The following is a 20,397-nucleotide window of genomic DNA, read 5'->3' on the forward strand; positions in this document are numbered from 1 at the left end:
GTGTGTGTGTGTGTGTGTGTGTGTGTGTGTTGTGTATATATATGTATTTCGTATCAAAGACAATCCATCACTCCCGAAAAAAAAGTATCATTATTATTATCATCATCATCAATTCTTCTTCATTGTTGGATTGATTCATTTGGATTCAAATGAAAGAATGGAAAAAAGTTCCAATTTTTTGTTGTTGTTGTTGTACACCAAGTACTGAAATGACTTTTATTTTTTTCTGTTTCATTTTTTTTTGTTGTGTTTTGTTCTTTGCTGCAGCAATGAAAAAGAAAATGTTGTTGTTGTTGTTGCAATGAACCGGATCTCGGTGACAATCAGCCAACCATCACATCGTTTGTTGGTTGCTTAGGTTTTTTTTCCATCTTTGTTGATGGGTAGTGGATGGTGGTGGTGGCAAAAAGAAAAGTGGCTTAATCTTATTCATTCATTTTTCTTCGTTTCCATGACAAGGTTCATCGATTTTTCATTTTTGTTTTTTTTTTTTGGCAATCTTTTTGACATCACTTGTATTTTTGTTGTTGTTGTTGTTGTTGTTGTTGTCATTGTTCATTATAAAACATAAAATGGGCAATAATCATCGTTTTCACTATCGGATTCTGGATTCTTGTTTTTTTTTCTTAGTTATCTAAAATCAATCCCTTTGGCTAAATTTACTGCTCAATAATAAAATGGGCAGCATTAGAAAAAAAATTGCTCTTCATAAATATCGTAATTTTTTGATCCTAACTTTTACGTTGTTGTTATTTTTATTATCAGAAAAAAAACACACACATTTTCTCCTTCCCATAGATTATTGCCTGAGACTGCATCTTTTTTTTGTACAACTAATTTCCGCTGTTCTAGATTCATATCTCGTCATTTCATTCCCTGTTTGCTTAGTTGTTGTTGTTATTTGAATTGTTTTCATCATGATCCATGGTGATAACACACCCAGAGTGAGATAGTCAAAAAAAAAAACAACTGAGAGAAAATAAAATCAAAAATTCCATGTACAAAGCCTTAAACAGGATGTCAGGAAAAAAAAGCAATTCTTATTTTCAACCCAAAGAAAAAAAAATAATGATGATGATGAGGGAAATGAAAATATTTATTATGGTGGTGAAGCCAACATTTTAACATTCAGTTTTTTTTTTTGTTTTCTTTGAATTTATAATAAACAAACAATATTCACTGTTTATGTTTAACAAACAACAACAACAACAACAGTGAAAACAAACGTTTTTTTTCATTGTTGATGATGATTGAAATTCAAATTGAGTGTTTCATTTGATTGAATGATGCTATGCCTATGCGGTTGATGACCAAACATGAAAAACAGTCTCATTTTTTTTTTTTTTTTGCTTCTATTGCTACCCATAAAGAAACAAATGGTCCAAATTGATTGTCTTTTTTTTGTTCACAACAACAACAACAACAAAAAAATTCACGACATAATGTGTTCATTTCCCATTTTTTTTGTCGACTGTCATCATCATCATCATTGTTGTTGTTGTTGTTATTATGGATCATTTCGAAAATTGCTTCACTCACCAGAAAAAAAAATAAAACATTTCTCTCTCTTTAGGATTCAAGAATGAGTATCATTTTTGTTTTTGTATTTCGAAAATTAATATAGAATTCAAGATGAAAAGAAAAATTCAATGGTCATCTAAATTGTTGATCATTAGGTTTTTTTCTGCTCATTTTTGGTTCGTAGAATTTTTTTTTCTGAATCAAGAAAAAAAAGTTTGTCAAGTTGACAAATTTTTTTTATTTTGCCATTATCAGCGAACAGAAACAAAAATTGAGAAAAAAAATTCTTTGATCATTTTTCCATCGCATTATAATGACTTGAAAAAAAGAATATTCTGGGTCAAAATTAATTGAAACAATAAGACAAAACAAATGGAAAAAAAATGGAAAACAGAATCGTTAGATCTGGATTTTTTTTTCGTCCTGTTCACGAATCCAAATCAAATTGAATTACAACCAGAACAACGACGAAAAAAAAATCCAGAAATTCGTACCATTTTTCTTTGCCTAGAACATTTGATCTGGATGTCTCACTGATGATGATGATGATGATGGTGTTCAGAAGTGCAAAATAAAAATTGAAGAAAAGAAAAATTTCCCAGATAGAAAAAGCAAAAATGAATGGTGACTAAAAACGTGATGGTCTCTATTTTTTCTATATCTTTTCATCTCTCATTTACACATGGAAAAAAAGTCAGTAGAGATTCTAAATTCCAAAAACATCTAAAGAAATCAGCAGAAAAAAATACGCACATATTAATCAACAATGAACATGAAGAGAGAATAAAAATGTGCTTAGGAAAGCCCTTTTTTCTCGGTTTTTGCCTTCCACTATCATTACTGCTACTACAACCAATTTTATCCCATATCATTTTGCTTGTTTGTTGTTCCAAAGAATAATTTTCAGATATTTGACTCTCTTGATTGTCTAACTTTACGAATAAAAATAAATCCTATAGTGTGATGAAACTTTTTTTCTCATATTCAGGTCCAAAGAATCAAGAGTCATGTCATCATGATGTATTGTAGTCGTTGTTGTTGTTGAAACAACGAAAATGAAAAGAAAAAAAAATTGTCGATTACTATTGAATTGGAATGGATTGGATTTTGTTTTTTTTCTTTGCTTAGAAATAGCTACAAAATGACAGACAAAAAAAATTCACAAAAATCAAGAATGATTGTCGTTGTTGTCGGTGGATGACCATGAAATAAATTTGTTTTCGGTACGGCAAAATAAAAAATCCCACAACGCAATTCAATTCAATGATGATGATGGATATCAGTGTCGAGAATGTTTATGACAAAGAAAAATTATCAAAGAATCATAAAGAGTCGAGAAAAAAAATTTGTTGAATTTGCAAATTTGCTTTTTCGATTCTTGGAAAATGGATATTTCCACACACACACACACATTTATAATCGCGTGTGTATGTTTGGTGTAAATGGTTTTTTTTTTGTTTTTGATTTTTCGATGAAATCCGATAGCCATTTGTTTTGTTTTTATTCGTTTATAGCCACAATTCATTTCATGATGGTGGTCACGATTTTTATTTCTCTTCATCGATAAAATATGTAGAATTTCATTTCATTTCACTTATTTCTGGTCAGCATAAAAATTGAATTTTTCACTTGTTCAATTGTTGTAAAAAAAATAATGATGGAAAGAATTCAAACAAAACAAAAATTCAACCAACAAATTTTCATCATTATAAGCAGTAGTAGCAGAATTGAATTCTTAAAATTTTTCGCATAAATATAAAAATAAAAATGGAACAGAATATCTCTTATTGAGTGAGTAAGTGAATGAGTAAGCAAACAAGTAAAAAAAAATTCCTAAGAAATCATTGTAAATCACTAGTGATTTTTATGTGTGTGTGCGTCTAGAATTCTTATTATTGCATAATTCTTAATGCACATGATTTTATTTTTATCAATCAATCGTTTTACACACACACACACACACACACACACACCATTGTCATTCAATACCAATAATGCCAATAACTGATGAACGAATTTTCAATATCAACAATAAGAATCAAAGAATAGAGATGATGGAATTACAATAAAAAAAAATTGAAATTCAAACATTACAGTTACACAGCTCATTTCTCATTTTTTGCCTACTACTACTACTACTACTACTCAATCTCAATGGTTCCAAAATTTTTTTTATATAGCCACCATAATAATAATAATAATGATGATCATCAATAATTTCTAAAACATAAAAATCATCATCAACGATATGAAAAGTTTTTCTTTTTCTTTATTCTTTGAAATTGAATGACATTTCAATCCGTTTTTTTTTTGGTTCTCTGTAACCAGTAACAGCAGCAAAAAAAAACGGATTGATTTATGGTTGAATTGATTTCTCGATTTGTATATATATATATAACTGTGGATGCATCTCAAGAAAAAAAACCAGAACAAACAAAAGTTGATGATTTTCATTATAAAAATTGAATCCATTTTTTTCTGTTCTGTCATTGTTGTTGTTGTTGTTGTTGTTCCATCATCATGAACAACAAACAGAAGACCAAAAAAAAAAAAACTTTTATATCTTGTCATGATGCGGGAAATATAATTGTTTTGTTTGTTCATCAACAACAACAACAACATACCCGATATGATATGATTATGTTGATTCTGTTGAAATCATTGAAACATGAAAATGAAATCAAAAAATAACAAAAAAAAAACAGACATCATTTTTTGTCATCAAACCAAGAAAATGATGAACGAAAATAAAAAATCAAACGAACCAAAAAAAACTTTGTACATTGTGTGTGTGTGGGAATTCTGTACATTTATTTCTAGATGTTTGGTGGAATAGAAAAATTCATGTGAATTGAATTGAAATTCATTAGGCCATATTTTTTTTCGTCTCAATTTAAAAATTTGTTTTTGTTTGTTTCTTCCTGTTTTTTTTTCAGTGAGAAAATTCACCATTCCATTCAACCATATGATCGACGACTAATGATCGTTTACGTTGCTGTTGTTGTTGAGAAACGTCAAACATTCCGTCGTACTTACAAGAATAGAATGAATGAAGTGTATGAGCAATGGCAGTTTTGATTTCGATATCCGCTATCCATTTCTAAATCGAATGGAATGCATTTCCACTTTTTCTTTTTTTTCCATTGAAATTAAAACGACAACAACAACAACAACAACAACAAAAAATCGAAATCGAATAACAATCACACACTCACTTAACGGGAAATAAATATCCCAAAACACAGATCCATAGATCCGATCTCAGTGGAAAAAAAAGCAAGCAATGAGTTTCAATTTTTTTTGTCGTTGTCGTTGTTGTTGTTGTTTAGAATCGAAAATGAAAAAAAGAAGAGAGACCGGCACAACAACAATACCACCGCCAATGCTATGCCGTTTTACCATCATCAATCAATCAATCAATCAATCTGTTTTTAAGCGACAAGCAAACCAAGCAGTACAGTTTTTTTTTATTTTTATTATTTCACTATAGAATATAGAATTGAAATTCTTGTTTTTTTTGTTGTTGTTGTTGTTGTTGTTAGAAACGCCATTGTGTTCAATGCCATTGTTGTTGTTTGCCTCATAAAGAAGGAAAAAAAGGCAATGAGGCAAACTGGATGGATAGATATTGAATAGTTTCGTTTTTTTCCCTTTTTTTTTTTGATTCACATCGATGAATAATTCAAATAGATTCCTCCTATTAGATGGTCTTTGTGTTTTTTTTTTTTTTTTTTTTTTTTTTTTTTTGATGTGCCAAAGAATGGTGATGTTATTATTGGGAAAAAAAACTCCCAAAAATTTTGTCCAAAGGATGGTTATTCATAAAATTCGCATATGGTTTTTTTTTCTTTGATCCATTGTGGTTCATGACACAGTGTTTATTTTCCACTTTTCACATTGTTTTCTTCTTTTTTTTTAATCTATTTGATGATGATGATGATTGAATATAAAGATGTTGTGTAAAGATCAATAAGACTTTTATCAGTGAATGTGGTAATAATGGTAGTAGTAGTAGTAGTAGTAGTATTGGTGGTGGTTAACCAATCAACCACACACGCCATTATGACAACGATAATATAAATGGACAGTGATCATCGTTATTCATCGATAATAATTGACCAATTGGAAATTTATTTCATTTATTGTAACAAGATTTTGAATGAATTTGATACAGAATCCATTCTGTTGTTGATTCTGTTCCAAAAAAAAACAACATAGCAACAACAACAACAGTGACACAGACACATTTACAACATATGTAAAAAAAAGGGATACTTATTTGTTATTCTGAATTGCATTTTTTTTTTTTTACTACCGATCCATGGAACAAGATGGAGAGAGAGTGAGTGAACAAAAAAAAACATGTTAGCATGTCGATGTTGTGTTTGTTTCGGTGTGTTCCAACAAAAAAAAAAAAAAAACAAAAAAAAACTTGATTCCAACTATTAGATTCAGATTGAAAATGTTTGTTCACGGTGTTGTTGTTTTTTTTTTTTGCATTCTCTCATTCTGGAATAAGTTCTTAGATTCATTGGTTGGTTCGTTTGCACTAGAATCTAGAGTCTAGAGATTGTGGATGTATTGAGAAAATCAGAAAAAGTTTTCATTTTCTTTACTTTTCTTCAAAACACACAGTCACAGGATAGATAGATAGATAGATAGATAGATAGACAGATAGATAGATATAATATGTGCTCGTATTTTTGTTTCTACTCTGTAAGTACATTGCATACTTTATGCGGATGTTAGTGCCTGTTTTTTTTTTGTATTCAGCAAAATGGTTTTTTTTCTCCTGGTGATGGAGATGGTGGTGTGCAGGTTGGGTGGAACAAAAAAAAATTTCTCATTCTTAGTGTGTGTATCCGAATGTGTGTGTGTGTGTGTGTGTGTGTACGGTACAGATATATATAAAATTAATGAGCCATAATGCTTGTTTTCCGATTCTAGAAACTATGATGATTCTGGTTGCTTCATTTTTTTTTCTAAAACCAAATTGTAATGTAGAATATAGAAAATGGAATGGATGATTTTTTCATTTCATTTCATTTCATTTTTTATTCTTGCTGTTGTTGTTGTTGTTTTTTGCTGTTTCTGTTTTTTTTTCTTCTTCTTTTTCTTCTTCTTATGAAACAAGATGTTTTTGTTTTTTTCGCCAATGTAAGAGCACCACTTACGTTATGCATTTATCTGTATATATATAGTGAATGGTGATATTAATACTAATGATGAGGAACACAAACACGCAGACCCACAAAAAAAAACAGAGTCAGAGACAGAGATAAAAAAAATATACATCATGTCTGTGTATGTAATGTGAAATTGTAATTTTTTTTTTCCAACGAAATTTCCTAAAAATGAATAGTCATCATCATTTATTTGATTTCGTAAGAGAGTGGCATATATATATATCAATTTAAATGGTTTAACCCCATCAGAATACAAAAACAAAAAAAAAAACAAAATCTGATTCAGTATCTAGTAATTGAATGAATGTATGAATGAATGATGAAAAAGGAAATGACAAACTATTGAAAAAAAAGTGCACTATAAACTTTCGAATGAAATGTGGATGAAAAAAAATCTACTTGAAGAAAAAACAACAACAAAAAATGTATGTGAAAAGATGCATGAGAAAAAAAGGGGATCCAATGATGATGATTCTGGAACAAGAGTAGTAAATTCTGGAATCAGTGAAAAAAAAACGAAAGTTTTCAACAATAAACATCTGGGGCTGAAACAAAAAAAAGAAGCTTGAAGAATGGAAAAATTAATCGGGTTATTTTGTTGTTGTCTCAATTTTTCTTTTCAATTTTTGTTTTTGTTTTTTTTCTTTTGTTTTATTCTTCGGATTCTTATCCAATTGCCCAAATGACGGTGAGAATGTGTGTGTGTGTCTAGCGGTTGTCAAATAAAGACAGTATTTTTTCCATTATTCCACAAATTCCACACGACGACGACGACAAAAAAGAATTTCGAAATCGAATGAAGAGAGAGAGAAAAAAACTTATAAGCTGACAGTGACGGAAATACCATTTTCGGTGGAATTTTTTTTTCAATTTAATCTAATTTAAATTTTTTCTTTTTCACATAAAAATCAATTATTCATCAATTTTTTTTATGTTTTTTTTTGTTGTTACTCATGATATTAGGTCCATCAATGACCATTGCCACATCGCAAAGAATTTCGGCCAATATTGGTGATAATGTGATTTTAAAATGTGCCTTGGAATCATCAATGTCTTCATCATCATTATCATCATCATCATCATCATCAACAATAGTGAACAATCCAAATAATCATCAAACATCATCAACATCATCATTATCATCATCATTAATTGGTGGTAAAATATCACAAGCATCAGTATCATTATCAACTGAACCATTCATGATACAATGGTATAAGGATGGTTCAAAAAATCCCATATACATTTATTATGAAAATTTTGATCCAACCTATGGTGATGGTTTTGAAGGACGTGTATCATTAGTAGATAAAAATACACAGGCATCATTAAATTTATCAAATATAAAGGATAGTGATCAAGGATGGTATGAATGTAAAGTATTCTATTTAATGCGTGAAAATAATGATGATGATCCGGGTAAAAATCGTACAAGAATTTTACTTGAAGTTAACTGTAAGTATTTGCCATTCTATGACAATGATCATCATCATGATCATGATGATGACCCTTGTGTTTCATTCATTCATCTTCACATCAAATCAGAATCTGCATGAATTTTTTTTTTATTCATAAAAATTTTAAATAAAAAAAAAGTTTCTGGAAACAAAAATAGTGAAAGTAACAGCACGACAACATCTTGCAATAATAATACAAAAAAATAAAAGTTTCTCATCCATAAAATATTTGGCTGTTGTAGAAAAGGAAATAAATTCTTTTGAATGGATAACAAGATGATAATGTTGTTGTTCAACAAGAATCGAACTGTTTTCCATACACACACACACACAGACACTGGTTATCAACAAATCAAATTCTGGCCATTGAAAATAAAAAATAGAATCAAAAGAATAAAAAAAACTTTTTCTCTACAAATAAAAGTTTCATATTTTTTTCTGAATTTAAATCTTGAATTTTTTTTCCATTTACCTGATCATGGACAATCAGAACAACAGCACAGTGGAAAACTTTGCTTTTTAAATGTATCAATATACTTGAGGCGATTTCTTTTTTCTTTTTTTTCCGTTCATATAAAATTCAGAAACCTTCAGGTATAACATGATTCTGGATTCTGGATTCTTTTTTTTCATATCATCGACATTTTGATTTTGGATTTTCCACTACAGTGGAATTAAGTTAAAGAAGAAAAAAAAAATAATTAATTTTTAAACGAATCAGATTCAGTTAGACTGATGTGCACACAGACTTAAGCCCACGATGATGATGATGATGATGGCAAAAAAAATTCATTAATCATTTTGACTAGAAAAAAAATCAGAAAGCAAAAAAGTGAATCAAAATAAAAAAAACGGAAAAGGAAAGAGAGAGAGAGAAACGATAAATTATTCAATACATGATGGAATATTGATGGAATTTAGTTCAGGAATCATAATAATAATGAAAAAAATAGACTTAATTCTTTTGATTTTCGTTGAATATATTCAAAATAGCGGATGAGAGAGAATGATAATCGCATTTTTTTTTTGTTCTTCTTGGTAATTAATAATAACCAAGTTTTTTTTTGGTGATGATAATTCATCTTCAATCAACCAGCGAAAACAGTAAAAAAAACATTTTTGATTATATAATTAATTAACATTGAAAAAAAAACCGAACGAATGAATGAATGAATGATAATCTAAGAATAAAATTCTCAATCATTTTCTGATCTCAATTCTTGATTTTTGTTGTTTTTTTCTCTGTTAAATATAGCACCACCACATTTTAAAGAGAAACCACCAGAAGCTGTTTTTGTTAAATCAGGCGATTCATTAACAATACATTGTCGTGCACATGGAACGCCAACACCAACGGTTCTTTGGCAAAAGGTAGCGTGGCAGTGTTGTTTTTTTTTCATTCTTCACTTCGATTTTTTTTTCATTTTTTTTCCAGGATAATTCCTTAGTTCAAAATAGTGCCTCAATACGTGTTCATGGTGGTGAATTGATATTGAAATCAATTCAAAAAGATGATACCGGTACCTATGTTTGTATAGCAAAAAATCGTCAAGGTTCATTATCGGCCAATACACAAGTGTTGATTTCATCACCGGCTGAAATTGTCAATCCACCACGTAATACAACAGTATTGGAAAATAATCGTGTAGAAATGTCATGTGGTGCACGTGGTACACCATCAAATATCACTTATCGTTGGTATCATAAAGGAATTTTGATTAGTCAATTACAAAAATTAGCACATCGAACAAAAATAAAAACCGATGGTACATTAGTGATATTATCTGCTGAACCAGATGATGGCGGTAAATTGACCTGTGATGCAACCAATGGTATTGGTGAGCCAGATACTGCCTATGCTCAACTTAGTGTTGAATGTAAGTGTTAAATAGTAATAAATGTGTGATTTAAAAAAGAAAAATTGTTTTCACAGTTCCAGCACGTGTAACATATTCACCTGCACGACAATATCTACCTCTTGGCATGTCAGGCATTGTACGTTGCTATATACAGGCATCACCACAATTACAATTTGCTACATGGACAAAAGATCATCGAATGTTTGATCCAACAACATTACCGAATGTTGAACTATTAGCCAATGGTTCATTATTGTTTCATAAAGTTTCACAAGAACATCATGGTTTTTATCGTTGCACGCCATATAATCTACAAGGTACTGGACAAAGTTCTAATTCAATGGAAGTTATTGTTCGTGGTAAGTGTTTGTAGCTGGTTTAAAAAAAAAACAAAATCAAAAATCTCAAATTTTTCAAGCAATCATCATCATCATCATTAATTGAATTAATCATTTATCCAGACGGTAAAAAGCTTTTTTTCAGCTTGAAAATCACAGAAAAAAAATTTTTTATTTATATTTCAACAAAAACGAAAAAAAAATCAAATCAAATCAATAATTTTCACTCATTGATCGATTGAACAACGATCGAATGTAATCGAATCAATTTCAGTCGACTTGAACATGTTTTTATCGGAAAATTTTTTTTGTTTTGTTTTGTTTAATGCATTACAAATGGCAACCAAAATGGAAAAAAAACCAAAGAAAAAAACAGAGAGCAACTCCATCCATTACATTATAATCTATCTATCCATCTAGGATGTTTTCCAGTTTAGTTTATGAAGTAACTGTACCGATTTTTTTGGGGGGGGGGTTTTCCATAATTTTCAGTTCGTTTAATGTTTTCGGCATTGTGTCCAGATTTTTTTCTGGCTTTTTTTTGGTACATTAAAGCATATTATAAATGGATGAAATGAAAGGTATTACAAAAAAAACAAAGGATAATAAAAGACGATAATTTATTCAATGTTTTGATGATGATGATGATGATGATTACTATTTTATTTTTGTTCATCAACTGGTCAGTTGTTTGGTTGACCGAAAAGTTTTCACTTGTTTTATGTACATGTGTATGTATCCGACAACAACAACAACAACAACAACAACAAAAACAACGAATAATGATCATTATCGTTGTTGTTTTTTTTTTTATTCGGATGATGAAACACAAATAATCATGTATATATACAGAAAAAAAATCAGTGCATTGAAGTGAATTTTTTTTCCTGTTTTGTTTTGTCTTGATTTGACATTGTTTTTTTTTTTTTTTTTTGGTTGGTTGAAAAATTTTTATTTTTGTTTTTTTTTTATGCGTAATAAAAATAGGTGAAACACACACACACACACTTGGTTTATGAGCAAGAAGAGAATGATTCCATCTAGCTGCTGACATCATATGGTCATCGTGATGATGGTCATCGTGATGATGGTGGCCATTCCCATTGCACACATAAATAATACGTGAGCACAACTACATTTCTAACAAACAAATCGTGATTCGATTTCCAAATAAATGTTTTGTACAGAAAAAAAAACAAATTCGAAAAAGCCTATAACATTTTCATTGTCAAAAATGGACGGTGGCTATTGGCTTTGATTCTGTTGTTTTTTTTTTTTTTTTTTGTTTTTGTTTTTTTAGTTTAGTTTGCAAGTCATTTCCTAATGTTTTGCACTTTTAGCCCTTTACTTTTTTATATTTATTATATATAACGGCAAAATAAATGATCCTTACTTGATAATCATCGATCTTTTTTTTTTGCTTTTGCTTTCACATTTTCCGTTTTGACCATCGTTAGCCATTTGATTCATTGATTCATTCATTAATCATTAGAATCATATATATGATTTGACATTGAATTGTGATCTGGTTTCATATTTCGACAATAATCATACTGATTAATAACAACGAATGAATCCATGGACAATGTCCATGTCCATGTGTGTGTGTGTGTATGTGTGGATGTAGTTGGCATGATCCAAATAAATAAATGAAATGAAATTCTAATCACGTGCATTTCATTATGAATTTCAATGTTTCGATTGAGAAAAAAATTATTATTTTTTTTCAACAACAAAATTTGTTTTGAATTTGACATTTCATATGAAAAAAAAATGAGAAAATTGATTGTTAAATGTGTGACAAATAGAAATAAAAATAGAAAATTAGGTCACACACACACAGAATTACAGAGACCAGAATTTTTTTTCTGGTGGTGGTACTTTTTTGAGTTTACCCGTTCAATATATCCAGAATACGGAATGAATATCGCCCACACACACACACACACACACACAGACATTTATTGACGATGTTCCAAGGAAAATGATTCCAACCCAAAAATAGCATCAATTTAATCGACCAAAAAAAAAAGATTAAAGCTCGTTTATGTCCGTTTTCTAATTCATTGGAAAACCAACTACCACTACTACCACCACTAATAATGTTATTGATTCACAAAAAAATAGTAGAAAAGAGTTCTTGGTGTGTTCCAAATTTTTTTTTTTGATAACAATCGTCACACACAGATTCATGGATGGAAAAAGTTTTCAAAAAAAAAAATTTTCTTTTCAGATTCCACTTAGATTCCATATATACTGTAATTAAGTTTGAAGTGTAAGAAAAATGGAAAATTATTCTTTGCTCTTCTGGCATCTGGCAATGTTTGGATACAAAAGATCTTGGCAAAAGAATTTCTGTGGTATAAACCTGGATTATGATGATGATGACGATGATGATGATAATCGATATGTTTATAAATCATTGCGTGATGAATTTCACTTTCTAATCATTTTTTTGTGATGCTTTATTTTTTTTTCTCATTTCATGTTTGCGTGTCAATCGATTTGTTTTTTTTTCTATTGGAAAACGAATCAAAACACATCATTTTCTTTTCTTTTTTGGTGCTGATAACAAAACAAAAACGAAATAAACAAACCAAAACAAACAAACATCAATGATTGATCATCATCATGATGGAATATAGAGCCACCAATGTTTAAAATATCACCACAAGAATATTATGTATCATCAATGGATGATGATGTTACAATGTCATGTGAAGGAATGGGACAGCCAAAACCAAAAATCAGTTGGAAACGGGTATGTATATAGTGATTACTGGATTTGGATTCTTTTTTCTATGTCATAGTTATTCTTGATAAAAAAAAAAAAAAAAAAAATTCTTTGCTCGATTATTTAAACGAATTAAAAATATTCCATGAAAAAGACGATGGCTGTAGTGAAAAAAAAAAATCTAATTTAATTGTTTTCATAGGATTTAGATAGAGAATTTTTTTTTTGCAAGAAAAAAAACGTCAATTTTAGTGTTTCATTCATTGATTGCTTTAAATTTTCATTTTCCACTTTCAATGTGGGTGTATGTGTGTGCGTGTGTGTGCAATAAATTAAACGACTATAGTAATTCTGTGTAGAATTTAGAAAGAGATAACACTGTGATGGTGGAATTAGCTAAGTAGAAATGATAATGATGACGATGTGTAATGAAAAAGAATTAGTATTCAAGCATCCAATGGATGTTATCATTGGATCAGTGGAAATTTTCTTTTTTTTTTTATCAAGTTAATAGCTCCCATAGGATCGATGAATCTGTGGAATTTATTTCTTAATTTTTTTTTACATTTTTATTTCGATTTTTATTTGTTTGTTTGATTGATAATTTAACTTTTGTCTGATATTGATATTTTTTTTCCCATTCTGTTATTGACAATTATATTAGATTGGTGGCAATGGAAAAATGCCCAAACATTCATATCAACGTAATGGAAATATAACATTGGTCAAATTGAGAAAAGAAGATTTTGGCCATTATGAATGTGTGATTGAAAATGAAATTGCCATTTTGGTTGCTCAAACAGAGATCCGTATGAATGGTATGTTGATGGTTGAATTTTTTTTTTCATTTTTTTTAAATTTTTTTTGGAGTAAAAAAATGTTTAATTAACTACTAAATTGACTACTATTACTATGTGTGTGTAAAACAAATATGAATATGTGATTAATTAATCCACCCATACTTACACACACATGACCATGGCCGTCAATCAATCAATCTATGTATGGTCAAAAAAAAGCTCTAAATTCATATATGCAAACGACAATCATACACGCATACATACACACACACATACAGTAGGCAATGGAAATGCATTTTTTCCCTCCCCCATCCCACCTACGCATACCATTTTCCATTCCACACACTACACAAACGACCAAATTCATCATCATCATTAAATTAAGCTTCATCCATTTTCATTTTTTCCATATATTTTTCATTCATAACAAAGTTTTTCATTTCCATACTATCCATCATGTACGTATGTAAATGGTAATTATTTTGTAATTAGATTAATAACCAAAAAAAAAAACATGCTCACATCACATTGCAATTGTGTGGATACATGTGTGTGTGTATCGTAAAACACCGTAAGTTCATCATTCATAAATATCACGACAGTATTTTCCGACATCTTTTTCTTCTCCAACCCCCTCCTCCCCCTCCTGTAAAAAAAGCAGCGGTTTATCATATGTGTATGATCCAAGAATTTTCTTTTTTTCATCAGAAAAATGGAAAATAATAATAGGGTCGGTTTCATTTCGGTTACAATAATAACAACAACAACCACGACAGTTTATTAGACAATGATTATGATGATGATCTCTTCAATAATAACAATTTGCAAAAAAAACACACACACACAGTGAGAGAAAGAGAGAGAGAGAGAATCATAAAGAATCATGGCCAGAATATGAAATGACGCCCTCTGTGGATTTTTTTTTCACCTCCTCTACCTCTACTTATCCATATGGTTTGCCCAACTCTCAACATTGTGATTATCATGATGATGATGATGATGGTGTGTGTGTGTGTGTGTGGGTTCCAAATCATCGAACAAAATTAGGTTTTTGATAGATCAATAAATTGATTGACCAATGCCATTGATCTGTCATCAATTTTTTTAATTTTTTTTCTCGTGTTTTTTTTCTGTTTCACACAGGTACCACGCCTTATGCACCAACCAATTTGACTATCAATACAAGTGCCTATGCTGCAACATTGATGTGGCAACCAAATTTTGATGGTGGTCTACGGCAACATTTTACAATAAGGTATGAATATTCTTTCTTTCTATCTTTATTTTTATAATAATCAAACCAAAATAGACCAGTTAGATTATCGGTTTGTTTGAACTGTATTTTGATACACTGTGTGAACCAAAAAAAAAAAATATCCATTTGGGAATTAATTATCGAATTTGTTTCATCTTTTTTCTGTTGTTGTTGTTGTTGTCCAATTAGCTTAATTAATCAATAATAAAACAGACACAATGGTGTTATAAAACCAAATTCATTCCAATTGTTAAATTAGTTTTTTTTTTTTTTTTTGCTGGATTCATATCACCTGAAATTGTTTGGTTTTTTTGTTGTTGTTGTGAAAAAGTGATTAAATCGGTGATGAAAATTCATTTCAATAAGTTTTGAATGGACTAACAGAATAGTCGGGAAAATTTGATCATGAATTTTTCTTTCTTCTATTTATAGAATTTTTTTTTGCTCTCCAGTGGTATTCATTTTTTCAAACTCAATCAAAGAATAAAAAAAATGGAAGAATATAGAAAAAGAAAAAACATGAACACAAACCAAGTCCCCTTAGACAGCGACAACGTCAACAACAATATGCACTTACTATTGTCGTTTTTTTTTGGAATCGGAATTTTTTTTCTATTCATTTCGATGATGATGATGAAAATTGAAATTGCAATTCAATTACAGAATTCAAGAGAAATGAATAAAAGTAAAAAAAAACATGACTGTGTGTGTGTGTGTGTGTGTGTGTGTGTGTGTGATGTAATGTTTTTTATTTTCATTGGAAACCATTTTTCATTCATCATTTACACTTTGAATTTTTATTTTTATTTTTGCGAGAGAGAGAGAGAGAGAGAACAAGAGCAAGAAAAAATTGAATTTTTTCATAGAATTGAATTTTTTTTTCATTGTGTTTTGAGTTTTGTCACCGATATTTCCATTCCGATTTTTTCTTTTTTGATCAATTTCAATTTGATAAAAAACTTGAGACTTTTTTTTTTTTTTTTTGCTAGTGAAAAATCAATGAAATCAAAGACGAATGAATGCAAACATCAAAAAAAAAATCTAAATTTCATCATATCGATAATCTAAACACCAAAAAAAAATCTATTGAATTTATCTATAATTTCACATTATTTTTTTTTGGCCATCTGTTTGGCCATTTCGTTTTCATCATCTGGATTTTATTCAACAACAAAAACCAGACATATAAATTGGTCAAATGATATGGTCAATAATAAGATTAGATGAATGAATGAATGAATGGAAAAAAAAGACAAGACCTCAGATGTATTTATCCATTTTTTTTTGTTGATGAATAAATCTTATTATTATCATTCATTCTTTTTTGTTGTTGTTGTTGTTGTTCTAAATCCAGAGAAGAAAAAAAATCTGATGAAATGAGGTTTTTTTCCACTATCATACATGTGAATAATGTTCATTCCATTCTATTTTATTTTGTTGATGCAGATAATAATGTTCCAAGTTGATGATGATGATGATAGTCATCATCATCATCATGGACCGGAATCGACAACAACAGCAGCAGCAGCAGAAACTAACCAATGACATAGATTTGTTTGTGTCTGATAGTGATGATTTGTTGTTGTGCAAAAAAATGAACATCGTCTAAACTAAATCAATGTCTTGTGTGTGTGTGTGTGGTTCAATTTTCATTGATGATGATTATGATGATTTCAGCATTTTTTTTCTTATTCTAGATCTTCTGGACAATACACACACATATTGCCATCCGGAACTCGAATAACTATTTCTTTTCTTTTCTTTTTTTTCGTTTCGGTAATCAGAATCGACAACAACAACAAAATGAAATACCAGCAATCGATGATGATGATGATGATCAAGATTGCAATTATTTTTTCATGTAATGAAAATAAAAACGTTTTTTTTTCGTTGTTAGATTCTAAAGTTAATTATCATTATTCTTTGGTTGTTAAAAAACAGAAAGCTGAAAGAATTGGAAATCCTAGTGATCAATTTTCTTTCCAGTTTTTTTTTGCTGCTAATGCACTAATATTTATCATCATTTTTTTTTTGTTGTTGTTGTAGTAATTGAAGTTGTGGTTCAAAGATTTCCGTTTTTTTTGTGTGTGTGTGTGTCGTAAAGTGAATATTTTTTGATGATTGATTAAGCAATTATCGATTGGATATTGAACCCAACAAAAAAACAAGGTCATTGCAAAGATTGAAAAAGTGATTCATTTTTATGTATGTTTTTTTTCTCAATTTTTATTTTTAGATATCGATTGGCTCAATCTGATGATAGTGGTTGGAAAACGATGCGTGTACAGCCATCGGATTCAAAAGTATTTAGCATCTATAATCTACAATCAGATATGGAATATGAATTTCAAGTGTATGCAACAAATTCATTGGGACGTGGACCAGGTTCTGATTTGATTAAAGCCAAAACTAAATCAAAACCAGATGTAGAGCTATCTTGTAAGTAATAATAATAATAAATGTTTTATGAGATTCTGTTCAATATAAATGATGTTTGAGAGAATTTTTTTTTTTTTTTTTTGCTGGTAAATATAAATTTAAACCACAACAAACAAACAAATCTGTCATAGTTATTGTTCAACCATTTAAGTATTTGTCGAAATTCAACAAAGAAGAGAGAAAAAGAATTTTTTTTTTCTTACTTTTCTATTTCCAATGCCATCAACATTTCAAGTGTCCAATTGTCAATTGTCGACAAATTGAATGTTGATGGTGTGGGAGGGGGGTTGAATCTTTTTTCTAATGTCTCTGTGTATGTGTGTGTGTGTGACAATCATGTGATGAAAAAAAAGCCGGAATTTTTGAATATTCCGGACATTCGTTGCATGAGACCTTTTAGAAGAAGAATTTTTCTTTTTCGCCTCAACTACAATGGTGTGTCCAAGAAGAATTTAAAAGATTCACTATGGTGTGACAGGATAAAAGTAGTTCACATCAGAATTCTTTCTTTTTTTTTTGTTTGAATAATAATGATATATACAGGACAGGAATAGAAATAGTATAGAATGATGGGAACTTTTTTTTCATTTATTCTTTTATTCCATCTTTCATCCGGTCATATTTTCAATCGATTTGTTATTATTTTCCATGTCATATCATACTTTTACTTTTATTTTTTCTTTCGATTCTGGTTCGGTTATCGTTGTTGTTGTTGTTGATGGATTCCATCATCATCATCATCATCATCATTGAATTTCCGCAACAACAACAACAACCCGAAAAAAATTTTTTCGGCAACAACTCTGAACAAAAAAAAAAATTGTAGACAAAACTCTATATGTGTATATGCCATTTCAAACCATTCATCCGAATCAGATTCAATGCGACTACTACTTGGTATTGTTATTATTGTGTGTGTGTGTGTGAATAAAGTGCAAGGAAAAAAAGAGATGATGATGATGAACGAGAAAAATATAAATGGAAAATTTTTTTTCCGCTTCTTTCTCCTTTCGCATCACTAAATTGGACATACACACACACACACACACAAACACAGACGCAATTCATAAAATAACTGAGAAATCTTGTGTTTCTGTGTGTGTGTGTGTGTGTGTGTGTGTGTGTGTGTGTGTGTGTGTGTGTGTGTGTGTATGTTTGCAAAATGACAAAAGATTCAAATATATTATTGACCAAAGAAAAAAAAACAGTAGTGGTAATAGTGGGGTTAGTGTGGCAAAAAAAAACAAAAACAAAAACAAAAAAAAAAAAATTGACATTCAATTTATGAAATGAAATGTGAAACGAAATGAATGAATATTTCCACCCTCCCCCCACCGTCCCTACTCATTCAATTCCCGGATACCATCATTCTCTATCCACTGGTTTTTTTTTGTGTTTTTATTTCGTACCAAAAACAAATGATGATGATGATGATGATGATGGCCAAATTGATTAAAACCAGCCCATATATAAACATGTTACGCACACACACACACAAAACAATAGGACGCCAGCAATTGGGGCAGAATACAATGATATACAGATGATGATGATGAGATCCAGAAATAAAGCTAAAGCCAATGATGATGATCATTACTCTAGTGGCATTATCATCATTGTGATTGTGATTCTGTGTGTGTGTGTGTGTGTGTGTTGGACTAGAATATACAATAAAATACCAGTGAATAAAAGAAAAAAAAGAAAGTAGAAAGATAATGAGAAAAAAGACAAAAGAGAAAGTGAGAGAGAGAGAGACAGACAGAATAAATGGGGTAAATGTTATGCAGAATAACTAGAATACGTCGTTCGATCGAAACCAAAAAACCAAAAAAAAAAAAAAAAAAAAATAGAAAGAAAGAATAAATCCACAGAATAATTTTTGGTTCAATTGAAACGTAACCAAAAATATTATGAAAATTCATCCAAATCTATTCTATTGATCATTTGGATCGATAGAATATATTCTTTTGTTTTGTATCTAGTAGTCTAGTTATCTTATTTTCTTTAATCATGAATGGAAAAAAAAATTCTTTATGGAATTGAATTTATTTTTATTTTAATGAGTACAAAACAATGCTCTACTGCTTACCAAAAAAAAAACGTGAAAAACAACAGAAACTAATCAAAATTCTTTGACCGAATGAAAGAATTTGAACGCAAAAAAAAACAACAACAACAACAGCCATGGACTGGTTGAATTAAGCTTTATCGTGACAATGATATTCGAAACAAACAAACAAATGAAAAAGAATTAATTCGAATTGATAGAAAGTTGATCATATATTCATTGAATCTGTCATTGTTTATTATTGTCTCTGTCCTGTTTGTTTGTTTGTTTGAGCTTGTTGCCGTCGTCGTTGCTGTTGTTGTTGTTTTCATTCATTAAATTCGTTAAATTTTTTTTGCATTTCTTGCATTTTATTCATTCATTCATGAGTTTCAAGCATCGATTGAACAGAGAAAAAACGACATTCTTTTGTTTTTGTTTTTGTTTACTATATATGCGATCCAGGCAATTGATATTGATGATATGGAAAGAATTTTTCATTTTCATTTTCGTTGTTTGTTTGTTTGTTTATTCAGTATCCTATATCTGCAGAATATACACTTGGTTACGTCAACAGGAATTCATATGATATGTCTATACATGAGAACTATGGAAGTGTGTGAGAGTGAACAAAAAAAAAAAAAAAAAAAAACTGAATTAATGAAATTCGATCCATCTTATACAGACACACACACACACACACAGACACACTGAATGTTGTTACAGATATGAATTTTAAAAAGAAGCAAAGCAAAAAAAAA

The 20,397-nt window shown here is 29.7% G+C and overlaps 1 protein-coding gene across 1 annotated transcript in view; it reads left to right on the forward strand.

The window, feature by feature from the left end:
• Window positions 1-20,397, forward strand: part of LOC124493170 (protein turtle) — a 34,033-nt gene that overhangs the window by 9,576 nt on the left and 4,060 nt on the right. Inside the window, exons 2-9 of the mRNA XM_047056248.2 lie at window positions 7,671-8,162; window positions 9,420-9,535; window positions 9,600-10,041; window positions 10,098-10,382; window positions 13,007-13,122; window positions 13,760-13,913; window positions 15,039-15,150; window positions 17,387-17,589. Of these exons, the coding sequence (XP_046912204.2) occupies window positions 7,671-8,162; window positions 9,420-9,535; window positions 9,600-10,041; window positions 10,098-10,382; window positions 13,007-13,122; window positions 13,760-13,913; window positions 15,039-15,150; window positions 17,387-17,589 (1,920 nt within the window). The remainder of the gene's footprint in view (window positions 1-7,670; window positions 8,163-9,419; window positions 9,536-9,599; window positions 10,042-10,097; window positions 10,383-13,006; window positions 13,123-13,759; window positions 13,914-15,038; window positions 15,151-17,386; window positions 17,590-20,397) is intronic.

This window comes from Dermatophagoides farinae, chromosome 1 (assembly GCF_024713945.1).
Source record: "Dermatophagoides farinae isolate YC_2012a chromosome 1, ASM2471394v1, whole genome shotgun sequence".
Taxonomy (NCBI): Eukaryota; Metazoa; Arthropoda; class Arachnida; order Sarcoptiformes; family Pyroglyphidae; genus Dermatophagoides; species Dermatophagoides farinae.